The 26,229-nt window shown below is 44.5% G+C and overlaps 1 protein-coding gene across 6 annotated transcripts in view; it reads left to right on the top strand.

The window, feature by feature from the left end:
- EML1 (EMAP like 1) overlaps nt 1-24,688 on the top strand; it is a 74,620-nt gene extending 49,932 nt beyond the window's left edge. For 4 of the 6 annotated variants that reach the window (XM_083166322.1, XM_083166317.1, XM_083166320.1 and 1 more), the window contains 18 exons: nt 243-269; nt 4,686-4,815; nt 6,543-6,692; nt 7,280-7,349; nt 8,224-8,334; nt 8,955-9,050; nt 9,863-9,997; nt 11,790-11,889; nt 12,516-12,667; nt 13,260-13,385; nt 14,726-14,857; nt 15,459-15,526; nt 16,054-16,142; nt 17,958-18,055; nt 19,237-19,324; nt 19,638-19,733; nt 21,526-21,656; nt 22,152-24,688. In XM_083166322.1, coding sequence (XP_083022448.1) covers nt 243-269; nt 4,686-4,815; nt 6,543-6,692; nt 7,280-7,349; nt 8,224-8,334; nt 8,955-9,050; nt 9,863-9,997; nt 11,790-11,889; nt 12,516-12,667; nt 13,260-13,385; nt 14,726-14,857; nt 15,459-15,526; nt 16,054-16,142; nt 17,958-18,055; nt 19,237-19,324; nt 19,638-19,733; nt 21,526-21,656; nt 22,152-22,277 — 1,925 coding nt within the window. In that variant the 3' untranslated portion in view covers nt 22,278-24,688. The remainder of the gene's footprint in view (nt 1-242; nt 270-4,685; nt 4,816-6,542; nt 6,693-7,279; nt 7,350-8,223; nt 8,335-8,954; nt 9,051-9,862; nt 9,998-11,789; nt 11,890-12,515; nt 12,668-13,259; nt 13,386-14,725; nt 14,858-15,458; nt 15,527-16,053; nt 16,143-17,957; nt 18,056-19,236; nt 19,325-19,637; nt 19,734-21,525; nt 21,657-22,151) is intronic. The other 2 variants (XM_083166318.1, XM_083166321.1) reach the window with 1 other exon arrangement.
- The last annotated feature ends 1,541 nt before the right edge of the window (nt 24,689-26,229 follow it).

The raw sequence follows: 26,229 nt of genomic DNA, 5'->3' as shown, positions 1-26,229 counted from the left end.
GGGAGGGTGTGGCTATTGGCAGTAGGTGACCCTCCGCCCAGAGAGGGTAGGGTGTTGCCATTGGCAGTATGTTACGCCCGCCCCCCCCACCCCCCCCGCGGAAAGGCGAAAGGGGTCGCCATTGGCAGTAGGTGACTCGCCCCGGAGAAGGGAGGGTGTTGCCATTGGCAGTAGGTGACTCTAACCGTTCACCATAAACACTTCTTTACCCAGATTTCTCTTTCTGTCTCTGTAATCACAAGGGAAGCGGCGGGTGACGCACTGCAAAGGTAGGAATCTGGTATTAGGCCGGACAGGCTCTCTGAGCAGCGCAGCCACCAAGGTGCTGGGATATTATATCTAGTCAGTGCCACATGAAATCTGAAGTGAGACACTGCAAGGGTTAATGTGGTAATGGCTTCCAATCCCGGGGAAGATATTACCACATGCTGTACCCATCTATTCAAATCATATAAATCAATGCTCCCAGTCACAGACCTGTGTCACCTTGGCAGCAGTGGTGCCTGCGCAGGGCCTGTAGTGTTCCCGCTCCTAGTGGTAGACAGCAGTGTCCTGTCCTAGCTGCCTCTAGTATTTGCTTCTCCTGGCTTCATACACCGCGCTGTTTTGTACCTGTTTTGCTGTGCCCTTTATTTGCACATTCACCTATTTTGCACTTTAGTTTATTAATTCTTGTGCAGGTGGGCACAGAACGCGGCATTTCATGTTTGTAGGGAACAATTTCTAATTTTGCAACCACTCTTATTAATCACTATTTCCAGACCAACTTTAGCACCTGCATACGCTGAGTTATCTGTCATTGGGCCTAATTCAGACTTGATAGCGGGGCAAATTTGTTCTCAAAACGGGCAAGACCATGCTGCACTGCAGGTGGGGCAGATGTTACACGTGCAGAGAAAGTAAGATTTGGGGGAGTTATATTGTTTCTGTTCAGAGTAAGGGTGGGATGTATTAATATACATCGCCGGCTGTCCGCCGCGATGCCAGCGCATATGTACTAACCTATGCGGTGACGGAGCCCCCCGCGATACCTGTACTCTGGTGCTCCGTCATCTCCCTGCCGCCTGGCTCTCCCCTCATGTCGGGGACGGCTAAGCAGGCTGTCCCCGTCACCTCCTCCTCCCCCCTGCAGCCGGAAGGACGTCCGGCTGCGTTACTAGGGGGAGGCAGGGCTTACCTTCCGGGTCCAGGAGGACCTGGATAGGGTAACCCAGAGGGAGGGGGGTCGGCGGGTTTGCGGCGGAGGCGTCGGCCTGCAAAGAGAAGCCCATAGGCTATCGCCACCCAAAGGTGGCGATACCCTTCGCTGTGTTAACGAGGTGGCGGGGTTTTAATACATTGGAAAATGCAGTAAAACGGGGGTTTTACCGCATTTTCCCCTTAGTACATCCCGCCCTAATTACTGGCTGCTTTATTTTTACACTGCAATTAAGATTACAGTTTAAAGACACCCCTCCCGAATCTAACTCTCTCTGCACCTGTCACATCTGCCCCACTTGCAGTCTTGCCCATTTTGAGCTCAAATGTACCCTGCGATCAGGCCTGAATTAGGCCCAATTAGCTTCTTGCCGGATTAAACCAATGAGAAGCTGCAGATTTCTGCAGATGGCTTGGGTAGAAAGAAAGTGTCAATTATCGGACGTACTCTGTAATGCTGTGTACACACGCTACAATTTTCCATTCGATTTTTACTATATAGGCAACATCGAATTGGGATCGCATAGATATCGAATGGAGATAGAACATAGGTTTAACGAACCTTTCGATCTCAATCCAATGCTGATGCGCACTCCCGTTAAGCAGAAATCCCATAGCCAAATAAGCAGTGCAGCAATGACTATATAGTACAGATCTTTACTATACTGTATAGTCAAAATTTAATACATGCGTTTTGGCTTGCCGTGCAATTCGAGCGAATAGCGAGGCTACCGCACCGTGTGTACACACCATTAGATTTGGAAATATTTGTATTCAGGGGAATGATTCCGTGTTTCTTTATTGCAATGATATGTTCAGCGATCCAGTATCATTGGCGCCCTCTACTGGATTCTTGGGAGCATAGTATTGTAATAAAACATCCCTTTAACAAATATGAAATGCTATTTGTTGCCTTTTTAAATTGGTATATTAGTGTGTGTGTTTTTATATATAATAAAATGTAACACTTAATTTACTGATGTGCACAATTTAATTAGTTAATGACTATGCCAGGCAGGTGTGCTTTTTCAACATCTGCTCCTTAATATTATAGTTCTAACCCCCTTTGAACGCACAAATGACATCATTTTAAAACTCCAAGTGAGAGTCCTTTCTTCCTGTACCTGGAAGCGATTTTGAGGATATTTTATAGTGACATAAGGTCTTGTACTACTGCACAATTATGTCGACCTATAGACGTTTGTCTGTGAGCCATCCGGATACCAGGCCAAGCTCCTTGCCTAATTTTTAAATAGGATAGCCGTTTTGGAAACCAAGAAATATATTAAGAAGTTGCTTTTTGCATGCTGCTATATTTTTGTACAAACTCCAGCCACATCCCTTGTCCTGTGAGGAGAATCATTTGATAAGTATATATAGTACTGTACCCATAGCTGTGAGGAATTTCACCATGGCAGCTCCCACATCTCTAAAGCTGGGTACACACGGATAGATTTGAAGCCCGATGTGGGCGTTCCCGATCGATGGGAGCGACCAATCGTTCAAAACGTTCCGTGCATCGTTAACGATGCGCGTACCCGTGAATCGTTAACGATGGTCTATGATCTTTCCTGCATGCAGGAAGATCATAGACAAATCTTTTGTCAAGTGTATCCAATCGTTCAGTGTGTACGCACGATGAACGATTTGATACACTCGTTAACGACATCGTTCCGTGCGTACCTACCTTTACATACACATAGCAATGTCTCTCTTATGAGTTTTAATGATGTTTCAAGCAGTTACCAGCATCATTCGGTGGAGACTTTATCCTGTCCTTTATCCGTTTCCTGTCATGTGTGATGCCTAAATTCAGGCACCGAGCTTTGGCTGGCCTTCCCCTTTACATAACATTATCGATTATCATATATCCTTACAGCGTCCATGCACAAGGGCTCCCGATTGTCCACCTATCTGTAGCCATTTAACACTTATTTGTATAGGATTTCAAAATGGCCGCCATCCTGACTAAAGAGCTCCCGTAAAATACATAAAACACCTTATTCTTCTCTGTAGATTGGAGTATTTTTCATTCTGACATTAAGACAAGTCCCAGCTGTGCACTTTTTACCTCAGGTGTCTCCACGTTTACACTAGTAACACTCATGACCACACGTGTGAAGTTATAGTGGCCAGAACACACTGCATACTGTATAGAAAGTGACCTCATCACCTACAGAGTAAAACAGGCGCATTCAGTCTATCCATGTGGCAGTGACATCACACATTCCTAGGACACTGATTGGAGGATTAGTTCCTGCCCTACTATGTGTAGGCATGCAAACAAAAGTGGTTGGTGTAGATCAATTTACACCAACCACTTTTGTTTGCATGTCATTATCTGTGTAGTGGTGGCACTTACACTACAGGTGTTTATCAGGCAGCATACCCCTGGTAGCGCTAAAAGCAATACCACCATTCGCTACTATGTGTAGGCGACAGGGTCTGCTTAAAGAACATCCCTTACAAGACCTATGAGCGACCCACACAAATTTCCTTTATTGTCCATTGAGATCTACATGTATCTTACACGCTAAATGCGATATTGATTCAATAACTTGTACCTTGTGCCCTCCTGTTTTCTTTCTTTGTGCTTGTCCGCTGTGTTATTTAGTGACTGTGCAGGTCTTGATGGCTTCGCAGCTGTTCGACGCCTGTAAGAACGAGGCTGAGGCAATTGATCACCCCACGCAGCCGCCATCGTTCAGTCCTGAATGTGGACCGCTGTCCTTCAACGCCCCCAAGAACATGTCCCTGACACTTACTAAAAGTCCCAGTCTGACTAACGTCCCCTTCCCCAGATCTCCCAGCTGCAAAAGCTCCCGGTCCCCCAGCAGCTATTTCCAGCTTTGTTATTGACCGTGCTACTGTGATACGTCCGATGGCCTATTACCAATGCAGACGATGTGGATTTACAGCAGCACAATCTGCCATTTGGGTTACTGGATTACAACTATAGCTAGCAAGTAACTTAGATATTAAATAAAATAAACCGATGCTAGCGAGGAGTTGTGAGACAGCTGTCCAAAGGCATATGGAAGCGTCCATTATGCAACTTCTAGTAGTGAACACCGCCACTTTTATATTTATGGAATGTTGATGGGCCCTGGATAAAATGGCGGTACCAGCATATGCCGCCGGTAATTTGCAAAGTGCGGGTTGCCCTCACCTGCCCATTCCTAGCAGAATTATTTTTGTATGCTTGTGTTGTGCTAATTCTAGGTTCTGTAATTATCTGAACATTGATTTTGTATGTGCATGTTACTAATTTTATTAAACGATTACTAAACTTATTTAAGTGGTCTTGTGTTTTTTTTTCTTTTTCCTTATCGCTTGCTACGAAATACCCTTATTGGTTTGCACACCCCCCCTGATTTTAGGTTGCCTTTATTTTAGCGATCATCCAAACCGCGTACAGCATGGCGAGATAAGAGGCCATATTTGTGGTGGACGAGATTTCTGTTATTGCTCTGACTTTTATTTTCTAGAGGAAGGTTATGTAAAAATGTTCCTGAGAGGACGTCCGGTCACCATGCACTTACCCAAAGATCAAGTGGAGTCCTACAGCTTGGAGGCGAAGGCGGAACTTCCAGCCAAAAAACTGAAACTAGAATGGGTGTATCCTTTTTAATCAGTGATGTAACTGTACATGTCTGCAGTCACGCCGTGAGTAGAAGCCACGGTTGAGATTGGCAGGATGTGTAAGGAAGTGGGTGGAGATTAACATAGTTAATGCAAAAACACCCAGGTGGTGCAGTAATGGTTAGAATTCCTGCCTCACAGCACTGAGGTCATGGGTTCGATTCCAACCATGGCCCTATCTGTGTGTAGTTTGTATATTCTCCCCCTTCAGTTTAGTAATGTATACACTGTAAATCATTATGTTTTTATTGCAGATGTGCAGTGACGTCACTTACCTCTTCCACACTGCTAAAAGGACACCTGGCTTTACGGGTGCATGCGCATCTTGCTCCATGGCAGTAGCAGGACACTTCTGCAGTGACATCACAAGGGTGGTGCGGGCCGCACCCAGTGTCTCCATGTAGAACCTGGTACTGCATACTAGTCAGCAGCCCACATCGCCAAGACCTCCGGAGTGACTGAAAAGGGGGTTGGAACGTTCTGCCGGTGGAAGGCACCAGGATGTGCCCGCATGAACTGCCCCGCCACTAAAGCTGTGTGCTTGCTGTATGATCAGTAGGCCACAGATTTTTAAGATCTAAAAAAAAACAACCCAAGATGTAGAATTTTATAGGGTTTATAGATTTCAGTTTAGGAATTTTATATATTGCATAAAAATAAAACAGTGCACAACTTTATTTTTGAAACCCTGCCGTTATTACATTTGTGCAGTGACTTCACCCCTTCCACAGCTGGTAAGGTGGTCGCTAAAATGGGGCGTGGCTTTTTGGCACAGGGTGCGGCTAAGCATTCCAACCCCCTTTTCCGTCACTCCGGAGGTCTATGAGATGTGGGCTGCGCACAGCGACTGCTTAGTTTGCAGTGCCAGGTACTACATGGTGGCACTGGGTGCAGCCCACACCACTCATGTGAAGTTACTGCAGATGTGGCCTACTGATCATACAGCAAGCACACGGCTTTAGTGGCGGGGCAGTTCATGCGCGCGTGTCCTGGTGCTTTTCACCGGCAGAACCTTCGAGTTGTTACTGCTCATTGCAATACAATTGGTCCCTTTAGAGATTAAGGGGTCTATGTACTAAAGGGGTGTACACACGGTGTGATGTAATTTCTATTCAATCCTGATCGAATTGCATTAGTGCCGTGTACACATTTGATTTAGACTGGGCAGTACTGACGGTGTAATGGTTAGCATTACTGCCTCACAGCGCTGAGGTCATGGGTTCGATTCCCACCATGGCCCTAACTGTGTGGAGTTTATATAGTCTCCCCGCGCTTGTATTGGGTTCCTCCGGATACTCTGGTTTCTTCCCACAATCCAAAAATATACTGTTAGGTTAATTGGCTCCCAACAAATTTAACCCTAGAATGTCTGTGTGTGCGTGTATATGTGGTAGGGAATATAGATTGTAAGCTCCACTGGGGCAGGGACTGATGTGAATGGTCGTATATGTTTTGCTGCGGAATATGTGTGCGCTATATGAGAAACTGTTAATAAATAAATAGACCATATAGTACAGATCTGTACTATATAGTCTTGCCTGCACTGTCTATTTTTCTGTTTGATGCAGCGGGGCCGCACATTGGGTAACACCACTGCTTAGTAAATCTTCCCCTATGAGATGCATGATTAACACTTGTGGCATCCAAGTGCTCTGTATTTCCTCAATTTCCGCCATATTGTTCCTCCTTGACCACTCCTTCAGCTACGGCTACCGAGGCCGCGACTGCCGCACTAACCTGTATCTTCTACCCACCGGGGAAACAGTTTATTTTATAGCTTCTGTTGTCGTGTTATATAATGTGGAAGAACAGCTGCAGAGACATTACACCGGTCACAATGATGACGTCAAGTGGTGAGTCCCCATATACAGTGTTCGCCTTACCTGATCTACGAAGGACTTGTACTGGGTCCTTAATATAGTCCTAGAGGAATCCGGACACTGACTTATGTATATTGTAAGAGTTCAATTACATATTAGCATCCATCTGGTCTGAGTACACTGTGGGGGGTATGGGTCATTGGTTCGATCCTATTTAGGTCAACATGCATTGGCTTAACTACTGAAGGTGGTTAGGTTGACACCCGAGATAAATCAATATGACTAAGGCCAAAGGGGTCGGGAGGTCAAACAAGCATAAGGTCGACAATGGGAAGTTCAGCAGTGAAAAGGTCGACAGGCAGGTGTACGTTATACAATGGACTGAATACATGTTACATGGAAGCTTATTACATCCCCTTCTAGATGACAGAAGGTTGTAGAAATTACATTTTTATACAGAACTTTTATTGTGGTTGCTGTAGCCAAGAATAAGCTGTATATCTCCCCGGTAACAGCCCTCTCTGATGTTGGCCAGACAGTGCGTCCTCCTACGTCTGCCCCCACCTACCTGTGTCTTTACATGTGTGTTCTTTATTAATAGCCTTTGTATTTTATCACAGCCTCGCCATCCATCCTGATAAAATCACCATCGCAACAGGCCAAGTTGCGGGTACATCTAAGGACGGGAAGGTAAGCTCCTCATTCTTATTACAGAACGCCAGTGTTTGGATCACACTACTTCCCTGCATATGTATTACAGCGTAACTGTCCCCTACACACACAGTGGAGGCATCCTTATTCAGTGCCTCACACCTCCTTGGTAAAGCTATATATGAAGATCTGTCCTCCAGAGAACGTAATTGTCATGAAAAGTAATTGGGGAATTATTAAATATTCCAAAAGTAAATCCTCCCCATAAATTGTACCTATTGCACCCCAAGTCATGTCCAAAAATGTAGAAGGGATGGTCGGGTCAATGTAACTGCATGCCCGGGACCACCGTGCCCCCAAAGCCTTAGGAGGTGTCATAGGTTTAAATTACCTTATCCCTAATTGTACATGTTTGTTAGCACTAGTAATATACAGAGAATTATTGCTGCCTTTTTTCTCTTAATGTGCACACACTGTACAATTTTTTTTGACCAATCAAAATCTTTCAGTGCGTTTGTGACGAACAATGAACGATGATGCACTTACCAGCCAGTTGTTCATCAACTGTGCATGCAGCTCAATTTGGATATCTTTCAAAGAGCCTATAAACTAGCTAGATCTTTCATCTGTCGTCAATATCTTTCGTCAACATCTTTCATCCAGGACACTGGGTTCAAGGGAAATGTCTTTCATTAAAATTGGTCCAAAAAAATTGTACAGTGTGTATGCACCTTACCATGATTCTTATAAACACATATATAAACACATATGTAAGACGCCCACACACACACACACATACAGATATACACATGGGACACGCACACAGGCATGCTCACACACATACAGTGACATACGTGGGACACACACACACACTTATGGAATTAGGGATTAATGTATTGTGTTTACCTTCCAGCAATTACCGCCACACGTCCGTGTTTGGGATTCTGTGACGCTCAACACGTTACATGTCATCGGCATGGGTTTCTTTGACCGCGCTGTCACGTGTGTTGCTTTTTCGAAGTCTGTAAGTAATAGCAATATAGACAATACTAGTAATTAGGAATGTCACAGACCCTGTGGTGTCCACCTATGGAACAGATGATATAGATATATATATATATATATATATATATATATATATATATATATATATATATATATATATATATATATATATATATATTATTCTTGCACTCTCTATTAGTTCTATTAAAATATTATAAGGTTTTAATGATATCCTCACCTTTTTCGGTTAAAACCTCTTATATACAGAGGAATTAGAATTACAATGATAAAAACATTCAATAAAATATACAAAGTACTTATGATTTCTCCCATGAATGAATGCTTGATGACCCTACGCGTTTCGTCTTAACGACTTCATCAGGGGAAATTCAAAGCGAATCATTATATTAGATTCAATGATTCCTTTTCAAAAGGTTCTTCATTGAAAAAAATCGGGAAAAAATCCACACTGGTGTAACGATCAATAATAAGCAAATGCTCCAAAAAGATTTTTCTGTTGAGAGGGGCTTATTCCATAGAGATACCAGACATATCATATATTCTGCTTCCGCAGAACGTATCACATGATCTTACATTCCTTCTTCCCTCCAAGTCATCCGCTGTTTCCTGCGCTTTCAGAATGGAGGAGGAAACCTGTGCTCTGTGGATGATTCCAACGACCACGTTCTCTCCGTCTGGGACTGGCAGAAGGAAGAGAAGCTGGCAGACGTCAAGGTCAGTTTTTTATGGTTTATAGAACACGCGTCTTTTTATTAGCGGTTTGCAGTTATACTGATCAGTGTTATGTCTGCATTATTCCTGTGCAGGATGAGATAATAGTCATGTCTCCTTCCAGTATAAGAACTGATGTAGGCAGGATCTGCTATCGGCGGCATGCCTCCCTGTTATACGTGTCTGTGTATAATGCAAAATACATTATTATTTATACTGCAAGGGGAAAGGTTCCCACACTCTGTCCTCATGGCACCCAAACTGTCCATGTTGTAAGGATAACCAGCTTGGGCCACACGTTACTTAAATAGTACCTGAGTCAATTTGATTTAACAATCTGTGCTTAGCCAGGGATATCCTGAAAACCTGGAAAGTTAGGGTGACTAGAAGACCAAGTTTGCGAACAATTAGACTCTGAAGCCCATACTGGGTGAAATTGGGTCCAGTTGGCTCCTGCAGTGCAGTCAGCGAGCCTCACGTACAAACAAGAATCTGGGGGTCATCTGCGGATTGCACGTACAGGCATGCCCAACACCATGTGGCATGTGGGTTTATTTTGATCACATGACCCTCAGACATCGCACTTTCCTCGTAGCAATCAGTCCGGCAATGTTGTACCAGCTGGATGTTGTTGGCATGAGCAGTTTAATGCTAAGCTAATGCTCTATAGCTCCTTACACCCAAGTGTCGGGTCAGGGAAAGGTGTGGGTGCGGCATTATCCTGTCCTGCAAGATAAGGATTTTGCTGCCCCCTGTAGTCTGGTCTGTTGGGTCCCAATGAATTTGTTTCTTGATGGTTGTGATTTCCTTTCCAGTGTTCCAATGAAGCTGTATTTGTGGCAGACTTCCACCCCACAGATACAAACACAATAGTCACGTGCGGGAAGTCTCATCTCTACTTCTGGACCTTGGAAGGAAATTCTTTGATTAAGAAGCAAGGATTATTTGAGGTACAGAACCCTTATTATTAATATACATGTATTCTGTGCATAGCTGGTGAATGTTGGCTGATTGTAACTGACCCTCTTGGGACGGGAACCTGTTGTTCTCCTCATCCGAGAAGGCATTTATTACATTGCCATACACAAGTATGGTGCCCGCTGTCAGCAGATATATATTATATATAGTCAGTCTAGTCAGATATATATTATATATAGACTTTGTCATAATTTGTCACTGTGATCTGACTTGAAGAAAAGACGCAAGTCTTGAAACGTCGTCAGTCTTGTAACTTTACCTTGTACTAAAAACGTATTATTCTAAAAACCGGAGCGTCTGTGGCGTAAACTGGGCCAATTGTGGAGTGTAATTTTTGTGTTTCAGTTATTTGCTTTTCACATCCCAGATCCCCTGTCGGTATTACAGTATATCCATGTGTTACACATCTAGTTCTCCCTACGGAATGTCAGGTGATTGCTGGGGAAACTTGGGCATGTCTTCACACTCCCTATGGGGTCGGGAAAGTTCCCTAGTGGCCAGAAGACAGTGTGCGGTGACAGGACTGGGATAGATAAATAGATTGGACCCTGACATACACATAAATTGGATCACAGTAACCTGACACCTTGCAGTATATTTACTAAGGCGCCGGTTTTTAACCAATCAGATTTTTCTTCATTTATCTAGCATCATTTATAAGATGATAGTGACAATCCAGTTGCTATGGGCAACATCTTAACGTATAAAAACCCACACCTTAGTAAATATACCCTTTTGTGTCTGTTAATGTAAAGTGAGACACACAAAGGAGCTTTTAGTTTATGATCCTGAATGCCCATGGTCCGGGAGGGATTACGTCTTGCCGAACAGTTTAGTGCAGTGGTTCCCAAACTGTGTGCCGTGGCTCCCTGGGGTGCCTCAGGACACTTGCAGGGGTGCCCTGGGTTGGTGGTCCAGGACCAACAAAAATTATTAATGGTGCATTATTTATTAGAAAAAACAGTGCTGGTGGCTGCCAATCATAAAATCTGTACAAACAGAAGCAAACCCTGCCATTTACCACATAACTGACATGAAGAATCGCATATAAACACAATCTAATAAAATAAATTTTGGCCTAGGGGTGCTGTAAAAAAATTCTGATACTCTAGGGGTGCCTTGATTAAAAAAAGATTGGGAACCCCTGGTTTAGTGTCTACCTTCAGTGTGCATGAAACAGTTCTGATTTATTCAGTGCAACTTGTAGTCCCGTACTGAGACATGGTGACGTGTAACACTGATACAAAGCGGTAAGTAAATGGCAAAGATGGGGAAAATATATGGAAAAATAAGTAATACCACTTGGGGGGAGTCAAGAATAGACCCAAGGAACTCATTGAACCCTGCTATAAATAAGGTTTAAAAACCGAGATAGCTTAATACGGACCTGTGAATGTTAAATGTTAAGTGTTTGTAAGTTATGGAATGTAATTGAACTCATGTGAGATATGGGACATATATGTAAATGTCAAACATATCTAAATGCATGTAAATGTTTTATAAAGAATAAAATAAAAAAAATAAAAAGGGGTAATTATATGGAAGCGCTCCATGGGGGCGATGTAATTACTTCTAATATCGCAAAGCTAGCGATCCATTATAAGGCTGGTTACCCGTAACCCCCCAAATGCATCTCCGTTCCAATATAAAAGTTGTGTGTGTGCCCGTTCTGGGAAATAGGGTATCTATACCCTGTCTGTGTAGTTTTCATACAGACCATATGATACACTGATGTTAAACTTGTATTCACTTTTATAAACCCAGAAACAAGAGAAACCAAAGTTCGTGCTGTGCGTCACTTTTTCAGAGAACGGTGACACAATCACCGGGGACTCCAGTGGGAACCTCCTGGTTTGGGGAAAAGGTAAAAAGTAGTTTTTTGTGTTCTCATGTGCATGTACACATACATAAGCATCCTCATACATGTAGCCTCAACACACAATGCACTGCAAGATACCTCATACATACAGCCTCAGTACACCATGCAGTGTGAGATGCCTCATACATGTAGTCTCAACACACAATGCAGCGCAAGGTACCGTACCTCATACATTAAGCCTCAATACACCATGCTTAGCAAGATACCTCATACATTCAGCCTCAGTACACCATGCAGCCTGAAATACCTACATGTAGCCTCAGTACACCATGCAGCGTGATATGCCTCATACATCCAGCCTCAGTACACCGTGCAGCGTGAGATGCCTCATACATCCAGCCTCAGTACACCACACAGTGTGATATGCCTCATACATCCAGCCTCAGTACACCATGCAGCGTGATATGCCTCATACATCCAGCCTCAGTACACCGTGCAGCGTGAGATGCCTCGCTTATTTCTCTTTTTGATATTGGAACATTTGTTCTGACTCTAGGACACATCATTGTGTATAAAAATTATATTTAGCAAGTTTTGCAAATTATTTCATTGTGGCTTCAGATATCCTGAGTTTGCCATCTACCGCTTGAATGTCTGTTTTGCATTTATAGGTACGAATCGGATTAGCCACGCCATCCAGGGAGCCCACGAAGGTGGCATTTTTGCGCTCTGCATGCAGAGAGATGGAACGTTGGTGTCTGGAGGGAAGGACAGAAAACTGATCTCCTGGGACGGAAATTATCAGAAACTGAATGTAGCAGAGGTGAGGGGATTATCGGTGCAAAAACAAAAATGCTACTTTTTCGCACTTGGGCCCTGTATAGAGAGAGTTAGATGTGTGGGTTATTTTGTTTCTGTGCAGGGTAAATACTGGCTGCATTATTTTTACACTGCAATACAGATTTCAGTTTCAACACACCCCACCCAAATTTAACCCTCTCTGCACATGTTACATTTGCCCCACCTGCAGTGCACATGGTTTTGCCCATTTTGAGAACAAATTTGTACTGCGATCAGATATGAATCAGGGCCTTGGTGGCACAGTGTCATCACCTATGTGTGTCCTAGCAGACTAATCTATTTATTCACATAATTGCTGGTCTGAAGCATTAATGAAGATTCATAGGGTGGTATTGATTTGCGCCCGAGCTCCCATCTAAAGTGACCGTAGATCGTGGGTTGATATTTTAACTATTTTATTGTGCAAATTCCGCTCATTATGGTCCAGTTTAACCAAGCATTTGTGCATTTCAGCTCACCACCACCCCCTGGGATAGCCAGCTGAAATGCTGGTGAAAACATTTAAGATTCATGTGCTTGCTCAAACATAATTACTGGTTGATATTTCCTCTTAGATTCCAGAGCAGTTTGGTCCGGTGCGGACTGTGGCAGAAGGAAAGGGGGATGTAGTGCTTATCGGTACCACTAGAAACTACGTTCTTCAGGGCAATTTATCAGGAGTCTTTACCACAATCACCCAGGTAACAATAATGTCTGTTGGTCTTTTACAGTATTTACATTTTAGTTGTGTATATGTATATAATTATAATAAGCTATGTATATGTTTTATATTTCTTATACATCCCATTGAAGGGGAGACCAGCCCCAAAATGTTGATATTTTAATACATGCTTAAACACTTTGAAAGACTGTGGGGAGCATTCAGTCCATACCAATTTCTCCGTCAGTCATAAAAATCGTCACTTCAGAAAACAAGTGGATTGGCAAATTACTCGCCAATCCTTGTGTTTTAGTTATTTAATGATTAACCGTTTCTTATATAGCGCACACACATATTCCGCAGCGCTTTACAGACTATAGTTGAACATTCACATCAGTCCCTGTCCCAGTGGAGCTTACAATCTGTATTACCTACCACATGTACACGCACACACAGACATTCTACCAGTATATTTTGGGATTGCGGGAGGAAACGGGAAAAAACCCAGACAAGCAAGGGGAGAACATACAAACTCTGCACAGTTAGGGCCATGGTGGGTATCAAACCCATGACCTTAGCGCTGTGAGGCAGTAATACTAACCATTACACCGTCCGTGGTGCATCCATTTTCGACTATTTCCAATGATGCAGATTCAAATTTAAACAAAGGCGAATCTGTATCCGTGGAAAAGCCGGTTGAAAATGGCTGCATTGAATAGGGATGTCTGGATTTTCTCCTCTTCATTGCCTCTGCTCTGCTCCTCATCATTGTCTCTGCTCTGCACCTCCTCCACCTCATTGTCTCTCCTCTATCTTCCCTCCTCCTTGTGTCTCCTCTACCCCTCCTCATTCTCCTGGTCTCTCCTCTACTCCTCCTCATTCTCCTTGTCTCTCCTCTACCCCTTCTCCTTGTCTCTCCTCTACCCCTTCTCCTTGTCTCTCCTCTACCCCCTCCTCCTTCTCCTTGTCTCTCCTCTACCCCCTCCTCCTTCTCCTTGTCTCTCCTCTACCCCCTCCTCCTTCTCCTTGTCTCTCCTCTACCCCCTCCTCCTTCTCCTTGTCTCTCCTCTACCCCCTCCTCCTTCCTTCTCCTTGTCTCTCCTCTACCCCCTCCTCCTTCCTTCTGCTTGTCTCTCCTCTACCCCCTCCTCCCTCCTTCTGCTTGTCTCTCCTCTACCCCCTCCTCCCTCCTTCTGCTTGTCTCTCCTCTACCCCCTCCTCCTTCTGCTGGTCTCCCCTCTACCCCCCTCCTCCTTCTGCTGGTCTCTCCTCTACCCCCCTCCTCCTTCTGCTGGTCTCCTCCTCCATATACTATGTTCCTAAATCCTTTCTAACCTTATTAGTCAGTAATATAACGCTTTGGCGCTTTGGTTTGTATAGGGTCATACAGATGAACTGTGGGGGTTAGCCGCACATTCTCAGAAGCCTCAGTTCCTCACGTGTGGTCATGACAAACAGATAACGCTATGGGATGCCATCAGCCATCGCCCAATCTGGACCAAGATCATTGAGGTGTGTACATGGATCCCACCAGGATTTGTTCAATCTTAGTGTCCTATTCGTGTCTTCTCTCCTTGGTGTCATGTTAGTGTCTCCTCTCCTTGGTGCCATGTTAGTGCCTCCGCTCCTTGGTGCCATGTTAGTGCCTCCTCTCCTTGGTGCCATGTTAGTGCCTCCTCTCTATATCTTGCTTACTAAAAACGTCTCCTAATGCCACTATAACGTAGCACCCCAAACTGATGTGAGTAATGGCAAAGCGCTTAAGAAGTGTATTGTAATGACTTTGTTTTACATAGGGACGGCTTACTACTTCCTGTGCTGCATTTTGAATTGCTTCCTGGTACTCTTATTGCTCCTAGCTTATTGATAAATGCAAGATATATTGGTGGAGGCAGAGGAGGGTCAGTCACAATGGGTAGAACTGCCAGTATGAGTAATGGCTGCAGGTGCAGCTTAAGAAGTCTTGTCTATGTTCTTATTGGGTATCTGTAGACCAAGTGTTGCGCAAGGATTCACCAATGAAGCGGATACCACGCGTGTCATGTAGGTAACGTGGGTGTGGTTTGTGGGAGTCCTTCCCTCCAATAACTTGCGTGTTCTCTTTCTGTTCCAGGATCCAGCTCAGTCCTCTGGTTTCCACCCTACCGGGTCTGTTGTAGCAGTAGGGACTCTCACGGGGAGGTACGTGCCTCTGAGGGTATTACAGGGGTGTTCTGAGAATGCTAATAAACTGCACTTACTATGATAGACATTCCATATCAGCATAAATATACAATAATATATCAGAAGTCGTCATATTAGATCATTGTATGTCATACTATTTACTATTCTGCACTGCAGCCTGCACATCACATGGGTTATTGAACATCTAGGATAAATGTGACATCCGCCCGCTCCCTCTCTCTCCAAGCATATTTGGGAGCGCATAACTAGTGATTCCCAAGTGGCCCTTACTTTTATAATCCGGAAATAACTTAACTCTTAACAGTACAGCAGTGGTGATGTGTCCCCATATAGCAGTAATCACTCATTTGCTGTATTCCTAAGTACTTGCAGATGGTCTGCCCTGTGCGCCCCGCGGTACAGAGTGTAATGTCAGTAAGAAGTACTACGTATCTGTCACATACACAGCAGTGCTTCCACCGCATCCTGTGCGTGGGGCTAATGGGCGTCTCCCAGCTCACTCCCCCTCTCACTTTGTCCTGCAGGTGGTTTGTTTTAGACACAGAGACCAAGGATCTGGTCACCGTACACACAGATGGGAACGAGCAGCTATCGGTCATGTCGTACTCCCCAGGTTTGTTTGCCTATATTTTTGTTTCACTCAAAAAAAACGAAGGATATGGAATCAACCTGAGCCGGTTGAGACTATAAGGGCGCTTGAGATGAGTTGATCTCCTAGCAGCTGCTGAAAGACAGGTCAGTGACTCCTGTCGGGTATGTGCACAAGAAAAAAGCAGCGCTGTACCTTTAAGAGAAAAACTTTGGAATTAGATGATCTTTACAAAAAATGGTTAAAAGCAAATCTAGCATAAAAACAGTAATACATTTATAACATAAGATTCCATTTCCACACTAACAACAGTAAAAGAAAGAGTCCAGCCCTGTTTCACCAAACAGTAATGTATAGTGTTAAGTAATTACCACTCCTAGTTGGTCAGTTCCATGGGTAGATGGTACATTTTCATAAGTCCAAGTGGTCGGCCCAAGTTGGCACAAATTACCGTCCCACTGGAGAAGTTTGGAGGATGATTGGCACTTCTGAACGGATGTCCCAAAGGTGAATGGTGCAGTCCTTCGATTCACGTGGTCGGCCCCTGATGGCACAAATTACCGATCCACGGACGAGGGATATAGGGGTCCGGGTAGCCAATGGGTTGTAGCTATTTAGCTGAGTCCAAACAAACCCTGGGTGATGGGTGGAGTAGTGGTTGATTTTCTTCTGTGTAAAAGGTGAGGGCTTCAATCTTAGTAAGTGGTTTAAGAGGAACCAGCACTGCTGACGCGTTTCGCTGCTCCTGGCAGCTTTATCAAATCACTTTGGCTTCTGTTGATAACAAATGCTGATGTTCAATCTGGGATTCCAGGGGCCAAATATAATAGGGTGAGAGTTTCAGAAAGTGAGAGATTTTGGGAGAGTTTTCCCATTTTTTTTAAAGCAGCACATTTTACATGGCAAAATCAACCTGATTTTGCAGTGTAATTGATTGCTGCTTAAAAAAAAATGGGAAAACTCTCCCAAAATCTCTCACTTTCTGAAACTCTCACCCTATTACATTTGGCCCCAGATGTTGGAAACATTTGATCTAACAGAAACTCGACAGTCGGAATTCAGTGTTCTGACTGTCGAGCGATGGACTCGGATTGTTAAAAAACTTCTGTGAATTTGACAATCCACAGCTGTTTCTGACAAAAACGCCCTTCAGTCCTGTCGATAACTTGGGCTACATGTAGGAGCAGCCTGTATTTACCCTGCATGCAGACATCATAAATACATTTGGACCCTTTGAAGTGCAATGTGGTTTGGCTCCAGGATCTAAAGTGCATCAGACCCTAATAGAATAACGTACCATGGGTGACTACATGGGAGACTGATTCTGTTCTTTGGCATGTTTGCATGGTCTGCATAAGGCAGGACAGACCCAGATACTGGATGGAGGGGGGGGGGGGGGGGGGCTGGGGGAGTGAATGAACCATGGCTTAATAGCTTACTGGGCCATATAGCTTTCAGAGCTAGACACATTGCTGGACATTCTTGTATATACTCCCATCATCCCACCAAGAATCTCCATTGGTGTCTGTGGACTGTGCAGCCTTTGTTCTGCTGTTGCCCACACACCGTCGGCGGCCATTTTGTGCCTCAGTGACGTCCATGTTTGCTAATGAATAAGACAAGCTGTATATAGACCTATTGGTTAATCCCATGAGATGGCAGCCTCCACATTGCTTAGGTGACAAGGGTTCATGTACCCCTTCCGAACCTCAGAGAGGGATATGAGAGATTCTCATCTGACACCTTTGTGTTAATTGTCTTTATGTGACGGAACTGTCTGAATAATCCGCTGACTCATTTCTCAGACCCTCTTCCATCTAATTTCTTCTCTCTGAATAGATGGAAATTTCCTTGCGATCGGTTCCCATGACAACTACATCTATATTTATGCTGTTAACGAGAATGGACGAAAATACAGTCGCATCGGCAAATGCTCAGTAAGTTCTAACCTGCTACAATGATGCATGAAAGGTTTACGCTCTCTAACGGCTGATTGAGAAGATGACGCCGCTCAATTAAAAATTGCAATAACCCAAAAGGATGCACAATAAAGTCAATTAAAGCTGTATTTTATCTCGTGTTTTATGAAGCCACATTCAGCATCTTCCCGCCTCTGTCGCCTTGTCGTAGCCAATCTGCAAATTCCCGCTTGAGATCACGCTTCCAAATACCCCCGCTGTGACCAAATCAGTTGTGATGGGTAGAAGGTATTCATACTTCCTGCCACCAGGGGGCGAACCGCTTAATTTCCATACAAGTCATTTGAAGTCTTCTTTCATTTCTACTACAGATTCAGACAGAGGATTAACATATTATCAATGGTGCCACCTAGGATATAAAAACTATTCCATCCACTTCTACAATCCGTCCATAATTGCTAAATGTCAAATATTTAAGGTCACCTCTAACGAGCCATGCATCCTTAATCAAGCTATCTGCAGTAAGAGACAATTGCACATGCTCTGCTCTTTGTCTCTCTGTCATAATTTGCTCTGGGTGCATTGTTGGGGACGCCCCCCCCCCCCCTGACTTGTGACTGCTGCGATCATGAACTGTGCATTACTTCTCCTCTGTTTTGTTTTACATACTCTCTATTATTTAACCCTTTGAGTGCCAGCATTGCTGTAGAGATCCTCAAAGTATCCACTTAAGGTCCATACACATTGGCCGATTATGGGGGGGGGGCTTTGCATAGTGCTGGGCTATGCAAGCCATCCTCAAGCCACTCATCTGCTAGTAATAGCAGATAAGCAGCTTCCCCGGCGATGATGCGGGAGCGCGTAGCAGCGCTCACCGCTCAACGCCGCGCCATACACATTGGGCGGCTTTCTGCTGAAAGCCACTCAAACTTGCTGTTTTGAGCGGTTTTCAGCTCGTCGCCCAGTGTGTATGGGCCTTAGAACATCCCGCACCGCTCACAGCGACTGTTCTTTTTGGGTGCAATATTTAACTAAACTTTAATGAATTGACTTGGCCGTATATGTGTTTATACTAAGAGAACGGTCGCTGTGAGCGGCGCTGGCATTTTTAGCGGATACTTTGAGGACCTCTCACAGCAACATTAGCACTCAAAGGGTTAATCCGTTACATTTCAACAAGTGTGTTTTTCCCTCCTAAGGGTCATTCCAGTTTTATCACTCACCTGGACTGGTCGGAGAATTCGCAGTATCTGATGTCTAATTCCGGGGATTATGAAATCTTGTACTGTGAGTGTTTTTACTTAAAAAAAAAAAAAAATGATACATACATACATACATACATACATACATACATACATACATCTGTATACATTTCTCAAAAAACCCACCAGCTACCTACTGTATATGCAGCGATCCTTCCCACCTATGACAGCCCTGATAATAGTCATGCAGATGTTGTGTACAGGAGAATACGTGTAGTGTGTGCTGTGTCACTGTAATTCCTTTGTTAAGCTGCTGGGAGTCCTACTGAGACTCATGGTGCGTGCCAGGTGACGTCCCAGTTTCCTGCAACCCTGTCATTGTGGCATTTCTGTTACAGGGATCCCCACGGCCTGCAAGCAAGTGGTGAGTGTGGAAACCACCAGAGACCTGGAGTGGGCGACGCACACCTGCACTCTGGGATTCCACGTTTTTGGTTAGTGAAAGTCCCTGTCTTGGAGGCGGTTCTGGTAATTCTGACAGGGGGAGGGGGTGAGGTGTAATTGGGGTTCCAAATAAGTTAATTTCATCATATTCAGTTGCTATTTGTGTGTCCATTTTATGGCCTGGATTTAAACTTTTCATAAGGTTTTACTTCTACTGTTCATAGCGGTTTGGTTTCTCTTTAACCCTTTCAGTGCCAACATCTCTTTGAGCGATGTTCAAAATATCCACTACAAATGCCAGCATTGCTCACATTTGTTATATACATTAAAATAAAAAAGGTTGTGTAAAATTATTATATATTTCCTATATATGGTACCATTAAAGGTCATTATGATGAATACATGCTTGCTTGGCAATTTTCACACCTATTTTGACAATTCACTTGGCACAAAAGGGTTAAGTGTAAAAGCCCCCATCCACTGTAACTCGGAAGTTGTGTCTTTCGATGGTCATTATTCAGTGTGGTTAGGGCAGTCCATGGGGCAGTCATCACTGCCAATAAGAAACTTCTCAGCCTTTACTGGTAAATCGGAGGTTGATCCATCGTTATTCAGAGCTTCACTGTACGTGTTACAGACAGTGGAGGTTTTTTCCTATGGGCTGCAGACCCTCCAGGTAAAATCTGCATAAGTGAAGCCAGATGCAGTCTGTGAAGACTGCTCTGGCTTCACTGTGACGTATTGGAAGTCCGACCTGCCAGTCACCCAAGGCAGTCCCATTGGGAGGTCTTCCCTTCCTCCGGAAGGATGCCTCTATATGGGCTGCTGAGCGACAGCCCATAAAATCCGGGTTCTGCTCATGCGCAGGACAAGGATGATAATGCCAGCACATGCGCGGTACCGAAGCAGCTACTGCACATACGCTGACCCCGAAGCTGGGACCAAGACCGGCGGTGGGGTCTGGGAGCGGTACCATAAGCATGTGGCGTAACAATAGCCCCGCAGATCCCACTGTGTCGGGGTGGCGCTGAGTAAGTGCGGGGGCCAGTCTGCGGGGCTATGGGTAAGCCGCTGTCGCATCTGTGGCCGGGACTCGCCTATGACTTGTGCAGTCCCGGCTGTCAGTCTCCTCCTGGCTCCATCTCCTCCTGCAGTGTTAAAACCGTCCGCATGTCGCCGCGCATACAGGTACCCGATCCAAAATCGGATAGGTACCCATACAGGTACCTGCTCCAAAATCAGACCATTTTTCAGAGGTGCTGTGGCAATCTGCGGGTACCTGTATGCGCGGCGGCGGAGGCGGCATGCTGAGAGGGTACTGAGGCGAAATAATTCAATTGTTTCTTACCAGGACATAATCGGCTCCATTGTCTTGATGAGAAGTGATGTCATGACAGCAGAACCCCCACACACATATCACAATTGTCTATTCTATTCCTGGCCACTTGCTACCACCGACATAATAAATAATTAAATAAAAAGGATTCTCTGAGGGGATATTTAATTTGTGCCGCAATTTTTCACCCGTTTTTAGGGCGCATTTGAGTCTCTATTTGAGACCCTATTCAGTCTCCGTGTTTATTCTTTTGCCTGGGCGAAAAATCAGTCATGAGCAAAAACAGAGTGGATCAGCAAATTTGCTTCGGTGGTGAATTTGCGTCCATTTTCGCCCATGTTGACTCTACCCCAAAAAAAGTGCATGGGGGGAAAACACTTATAAACCGGCAAAACCACCCTTGATTGAATACTGATCGGCGAATCATTGTTGTTTTTCCACTGATTTAATACCTCCTAAGTTGTTGCCGTCTGTTCAGCAAACCCTGATTATACTTTTTTCTGCAGGTGTTTGGCCAGAAGGTTCCGACGGGACTGACCTGAACGCCATCTGCAGATCCGCGGATCTGAAGCTTCTGGCTACAGGAGATGACTTTGGCAAAGTCCATCTGTTCTCGTATCCTTGCTCTCAGTTCCGGGTAGGTTATAGTTGACGCTCATTACTACCCTTTATTCTGGGCACCTATTGTGCTTTGTCCTATCCATAAGTCTAATATCCATTCATTCTGTGTCGTCCAGAGTACGTCATTGTGGTAGTACATTATGTTCCATAACGGAATTAAAAAATGGAACTGTAAAGGTTAAAAATACAGCTGAACGCCTGTGAGGGACCCTTAGGCAGAGGAACAGGAGGTGCATGATGCTGTGTTAGTGGGACATTGGTAATGAGTATATACATGTCTGATGTCTACAGCTATCATTCATATGTCTGTTTAGTACCGTACCATTGTCCATTGTGTTATCAAAGGGGGAGATGTATCTAGGCGTATAGAGAGATCAGGTTAAGTAGTCACTCCAAACCAACCAATCACCACACAGAGGGCATTATATGTAGCATAAGGTGCAAATGCGCCAATTTTATTGAATTGCAGAATTTGCTGATTTACACTTAGATGTCATCCACCTGTTCGCAGGCATCCAGCCACGCTTATGGAGGCCACAGCAGCCACGTCACAAACGTGGGCTTTCTACATGAAGACAGCCATCTAGTCTCTACCGGAGGGAAAGACATGAGTATCATGCAGTGGAGGCTTCTCTAGGCCACAGCTTGGACAGCCCCTGGAATCTGCCACGCCGACACTTGCCTTCCTTCCCGTGTCTGACCTGGGCTGGTCTCTTATCGGGTATTGGAGACGTCCTAGAGTAGAACTCAGGAACAGAAGCCCCGGTCGTTTGCCAGACACCATCGCCTCTCGGTGTCCTTATAACCAGGATGGGGGGGGGGGGGTGTATCATATACCTACAGTATAATCCACTACGCGTAATATGCTCTACATTGTAACTCATGATCGAAGGTCTTATATTCTGTTTTGATGTCATGTTCTATGAATATAACGTACTGTAAACCTGTGTTGCAATAAGTCTGTCATAACCTAATAATCCTACTTTGTGTACTTATTGTTTTTGCCATGCGCAGTATTCTGTTGATGATGGTAAAGGACTTGGTACCTGCAGTTGCCGTCACACAGTCGGGGCTGTTAATGTGAATGTCTGTAGGTGTCATTGTGACTTTTGGCATGTAATGTATTTACCCGTTCTCCTTCTCCCGGAGATCAATCCCAAATTTCAGCACGGATCCGATTTCTCACGATATTTGGGCATTGCGGACGTCTTATTGCTGCAGAATGTATTCTGCAACCTTTGGTTCTGTGTGTGTGTGTTTAACCTGCTGTGGTCTATATAACCTGCAATAATGTTTTCTATACTTCCTAAACAACCTTTTATGTGTACTTGCTCGGTTACACTGCCGCGGCTGTCCTTGCAAATTCCCTAATTCTAAAGTGTCTATTTCCACCTGGTGCTACTCATAGTTTGCATTGTGTGATCTTTACATAGGACCTCTGTGGCCTGCATTGGTTATAAGGTGGGGGGGGGGGGTGTTCTATCCAGGGGGTCTCATTACCTCAGATAATATTCTGATGCATTCTGGGCTCGTTGGTGTGGTCCAGGCAGCAGAGCAAAGTTCTGCGAACGTTGGATTTGATGGAATTGTTAAGGAATATGTTGTAGATGTTGAGGTTTTAGGGTACAGGGGATCATACGTTAAACGTACAAGGTGTAAGTGGCTGGAGCTGATTTGTGGGCATTTGCAGGCTTAGGATAAAGGCTTCACATGTCTTAGGTGGTGGAGATTGTAGAACATATGCTGGACATGTTGCGGAAGTGGAGGTGGGTTGCTGGAGGATGGACATGTGAAAAGTAGGGGTGGTTGAAGATATGCAGGACGTTGCAGGTCTATTGAAGGGGGGAGGCTTGAGGTTCAGCATATACCCTGGACATATTGCGGGGTAAAGACAGAAGATAAGCTGGACCTGTTGTAGGTGAGGATGTGGGATCTTCTGACTGGAGCATACTATATGTGCAGGACGTGTTGCAGGTGGTGAGGACCAGAAGATAAGCTGGACCTTTTTCTGGTTTAGATGAGGCGTTTCATGGGTTTTTCCAGCCTTTCCCCCTTGAAAACTTTTTTTATGGGGGAAAGGAACTTTCTTATTGAGGGCCCATCAAGTATTGGCTTAAGCTACTATAGGTTCTAAATCATGGAAACGATAGTGTCGAGTATTTAGTGGGCCTCTGGCCTTTTTTAGGGTTTTATCTGTTATGGTAACCATCTGTATGGTCAGTGGTGTCGTTGGGGTTAAGCTTTACTGCTGAGCATTGTGGGCCAGCATAGATTGTGAAACGCGTCAGCTATAATATCTGAACCAGCCCCCAAAGTGAACTTCGCCTGGCTCTTAGTGCCCCCTTGTCTAATGCACGATATTTGGATTTTATGATCATTGATAACCAAGCCAGTAATTAAAGGATTGTGACGTCACCCTATAAGGTCTTTTTAATGTATGGCTCTTCAACTGCTGCTTCAATAATAATGCATCTCTATATATAACATAGCAAGCACTTCTAAGTAATAAATTAAAATGTATTTAACTGGGGCGTACCTTACGATATATAGCCAAGTGCCTTTTCCCATGTTACAGTTCCAATATTTCTTCCTAAGCGGCACTTTGATGCATCATTGAATATGTTGTTGCAGTCACATGACCAAGACGTTGCGACCAATGATGGGAATGTTACTAGCGGACATTACATTTACCCCGATACTGTACTAGGCTGACGCTGTATGCTTTTATCCAGCAGTAAGGCCGTGCTTTACATTTTAATTTCTGTGGGGTATTGTAAATGTGACTTTTTAAAAAGTGCAACACATGTAAAGTCTTTTTATTATAATATGTTTGCATGGAAGGGAACATGAATCCAAACTTGACTAGAAACCCGTTTAAACGTTTGGTCTTAATAGCGGCTTTTCATGTTTATTAGGAAAGTTTATATGATGCTTAAAGAAACCTTTATTGCATATGATTGTTTCAATAAAAAGCTTGAAATGCATTGTTTACATGGGGGGGAGGGACTAAGGAGATGAAATGAAATAAATCTGATGTTTGATATGAAATAGACGGATGCTGTGTGTTATTTTATGTACTTATTACAGTATTCTAGACCTGAGCAGATGCCAGATATTTGTTAAGGTCAGACCAGTCTGCGCAGAATCTGTGAATTCTGTGCTCACAGCCATTGGCTCTTTGCATAAATACCGTAGACCAGGGGTGGGCAGACCAATCCCGAGGTCTACCAACGATACATGTTTTCCAGGCAACCTGTGGTTCTGTAGAATGTGTCGGTTAGGAATGCAGCACATGTTTGAAAATGTGACAATTAGTAATGACTGCACCTGTGCACCGGCTAGGGGTCTGGGGAATGTGACCATAATGACTGCACTGTGCACCGGCTAGGGGTCTGGGAAATATGACAGTTAGTAAAGACTGCACCTGTTCACCAGCTAGGGGCTCTGGGAAATTGGAAAGTAATGATTGCACCTGTGCACAAGCTAGGGGCTCTGGGAAATGGGACAGTAATGATTGCACCTGTGCTCCAGCTAGGTGGTCTGGGAAATGTGACAGTAATGACTGCACATGTGCACCAGCTAGGGTTCTGGGGAATGTGACAGTAATGACTGCACCTGTGCGCCAGCTAGGGGCTCTGGGAAATGGGATAGAAATGATTGCACCTGTGCTCCAGCTAGATGTCTGGGAAATGTGACAATAATGACTGCACCTGTGCACCAGCTAGGAGCCTATGGGCCGAAGCTACCATCTGTGGGATTATGACTGAATGCCTCAGATTCCCCCATAAGTGCGACAATACCACAGCGCCGTCGAGCCACGGTTGACCTGGGACAGCCGGACAGCTGATTGTGTGACCACCACCCACCACTTTTCGGAGGCCCCTAGAATTGTGGACCCCTGGGCAGCTTCCTAGTATGCCTATACATTAAGATGGCCCCGGGTGGTTTAATTTTTTTAGAAAGACCCCTCGAAGCCCACATTGTCCCACAGGAGTAATCACGTGAAGATGTACATTGCTGACAGATCACCTGTTTCCTCATGTGTCTGCTCCAGATCCCGCAGATCATCATTTCTCATATTTCCTGTTCCACCGGTTCAGCCAAACATAAGACACTTTCAGAGACTTCAACAGGCTCATTAATTGTTCTGAGAATATACACTCCCATCACAATATTCATGTTGTCTTTGTGTGCCAAAGGTGTGGCATCTGTCTCAGGGTATATGTGTGATTAGCTGCCACCATTCCTGTGAATGGTCTCTCTTAGGATAATCCTCGGCCTGGGGCGGCCATTTTTATTTGATTACAGAGCTTATGTCAAACTGTGTGGTATAAACAGGAGAATTGTTTTGTATAATTTTACTGAAAATTTAATGAAAGAAGTCGGCAGCCTTGCGGGATGCCGGCTGAACTGGGACTTTTTTTTTTTTTTTAAAGGGGCAATCACATATCAGACAGTCCCAGTATGACCGGCATCCCAGCAGAGTCGGCCATGTAGGTAATCCTGGGATCGGAGGTCCATATGCAACACAAACCCTATAACCATTTGGTTCCGCTCTACAGTGTCTAGACCGTCAATAGGTCTACCCT

This window comes from Crinia signifera, chromosome 12 (genome assembly GCF_055691185.1).
Source record: "Crinia signifera chromosome 12, ASM5569118v1, whole genome shotgun sequence".
Lineage (NCBI taxonomy): Eukaryota > Metazoa > Chordata > Amphibia > Anura > Myobatrachidae > Crinia > Crinia signifera.
Note: the sequence above shows the minus strand (reverse complement) of the source record. Positions and strands in the feature narration are given on the sequence as shown.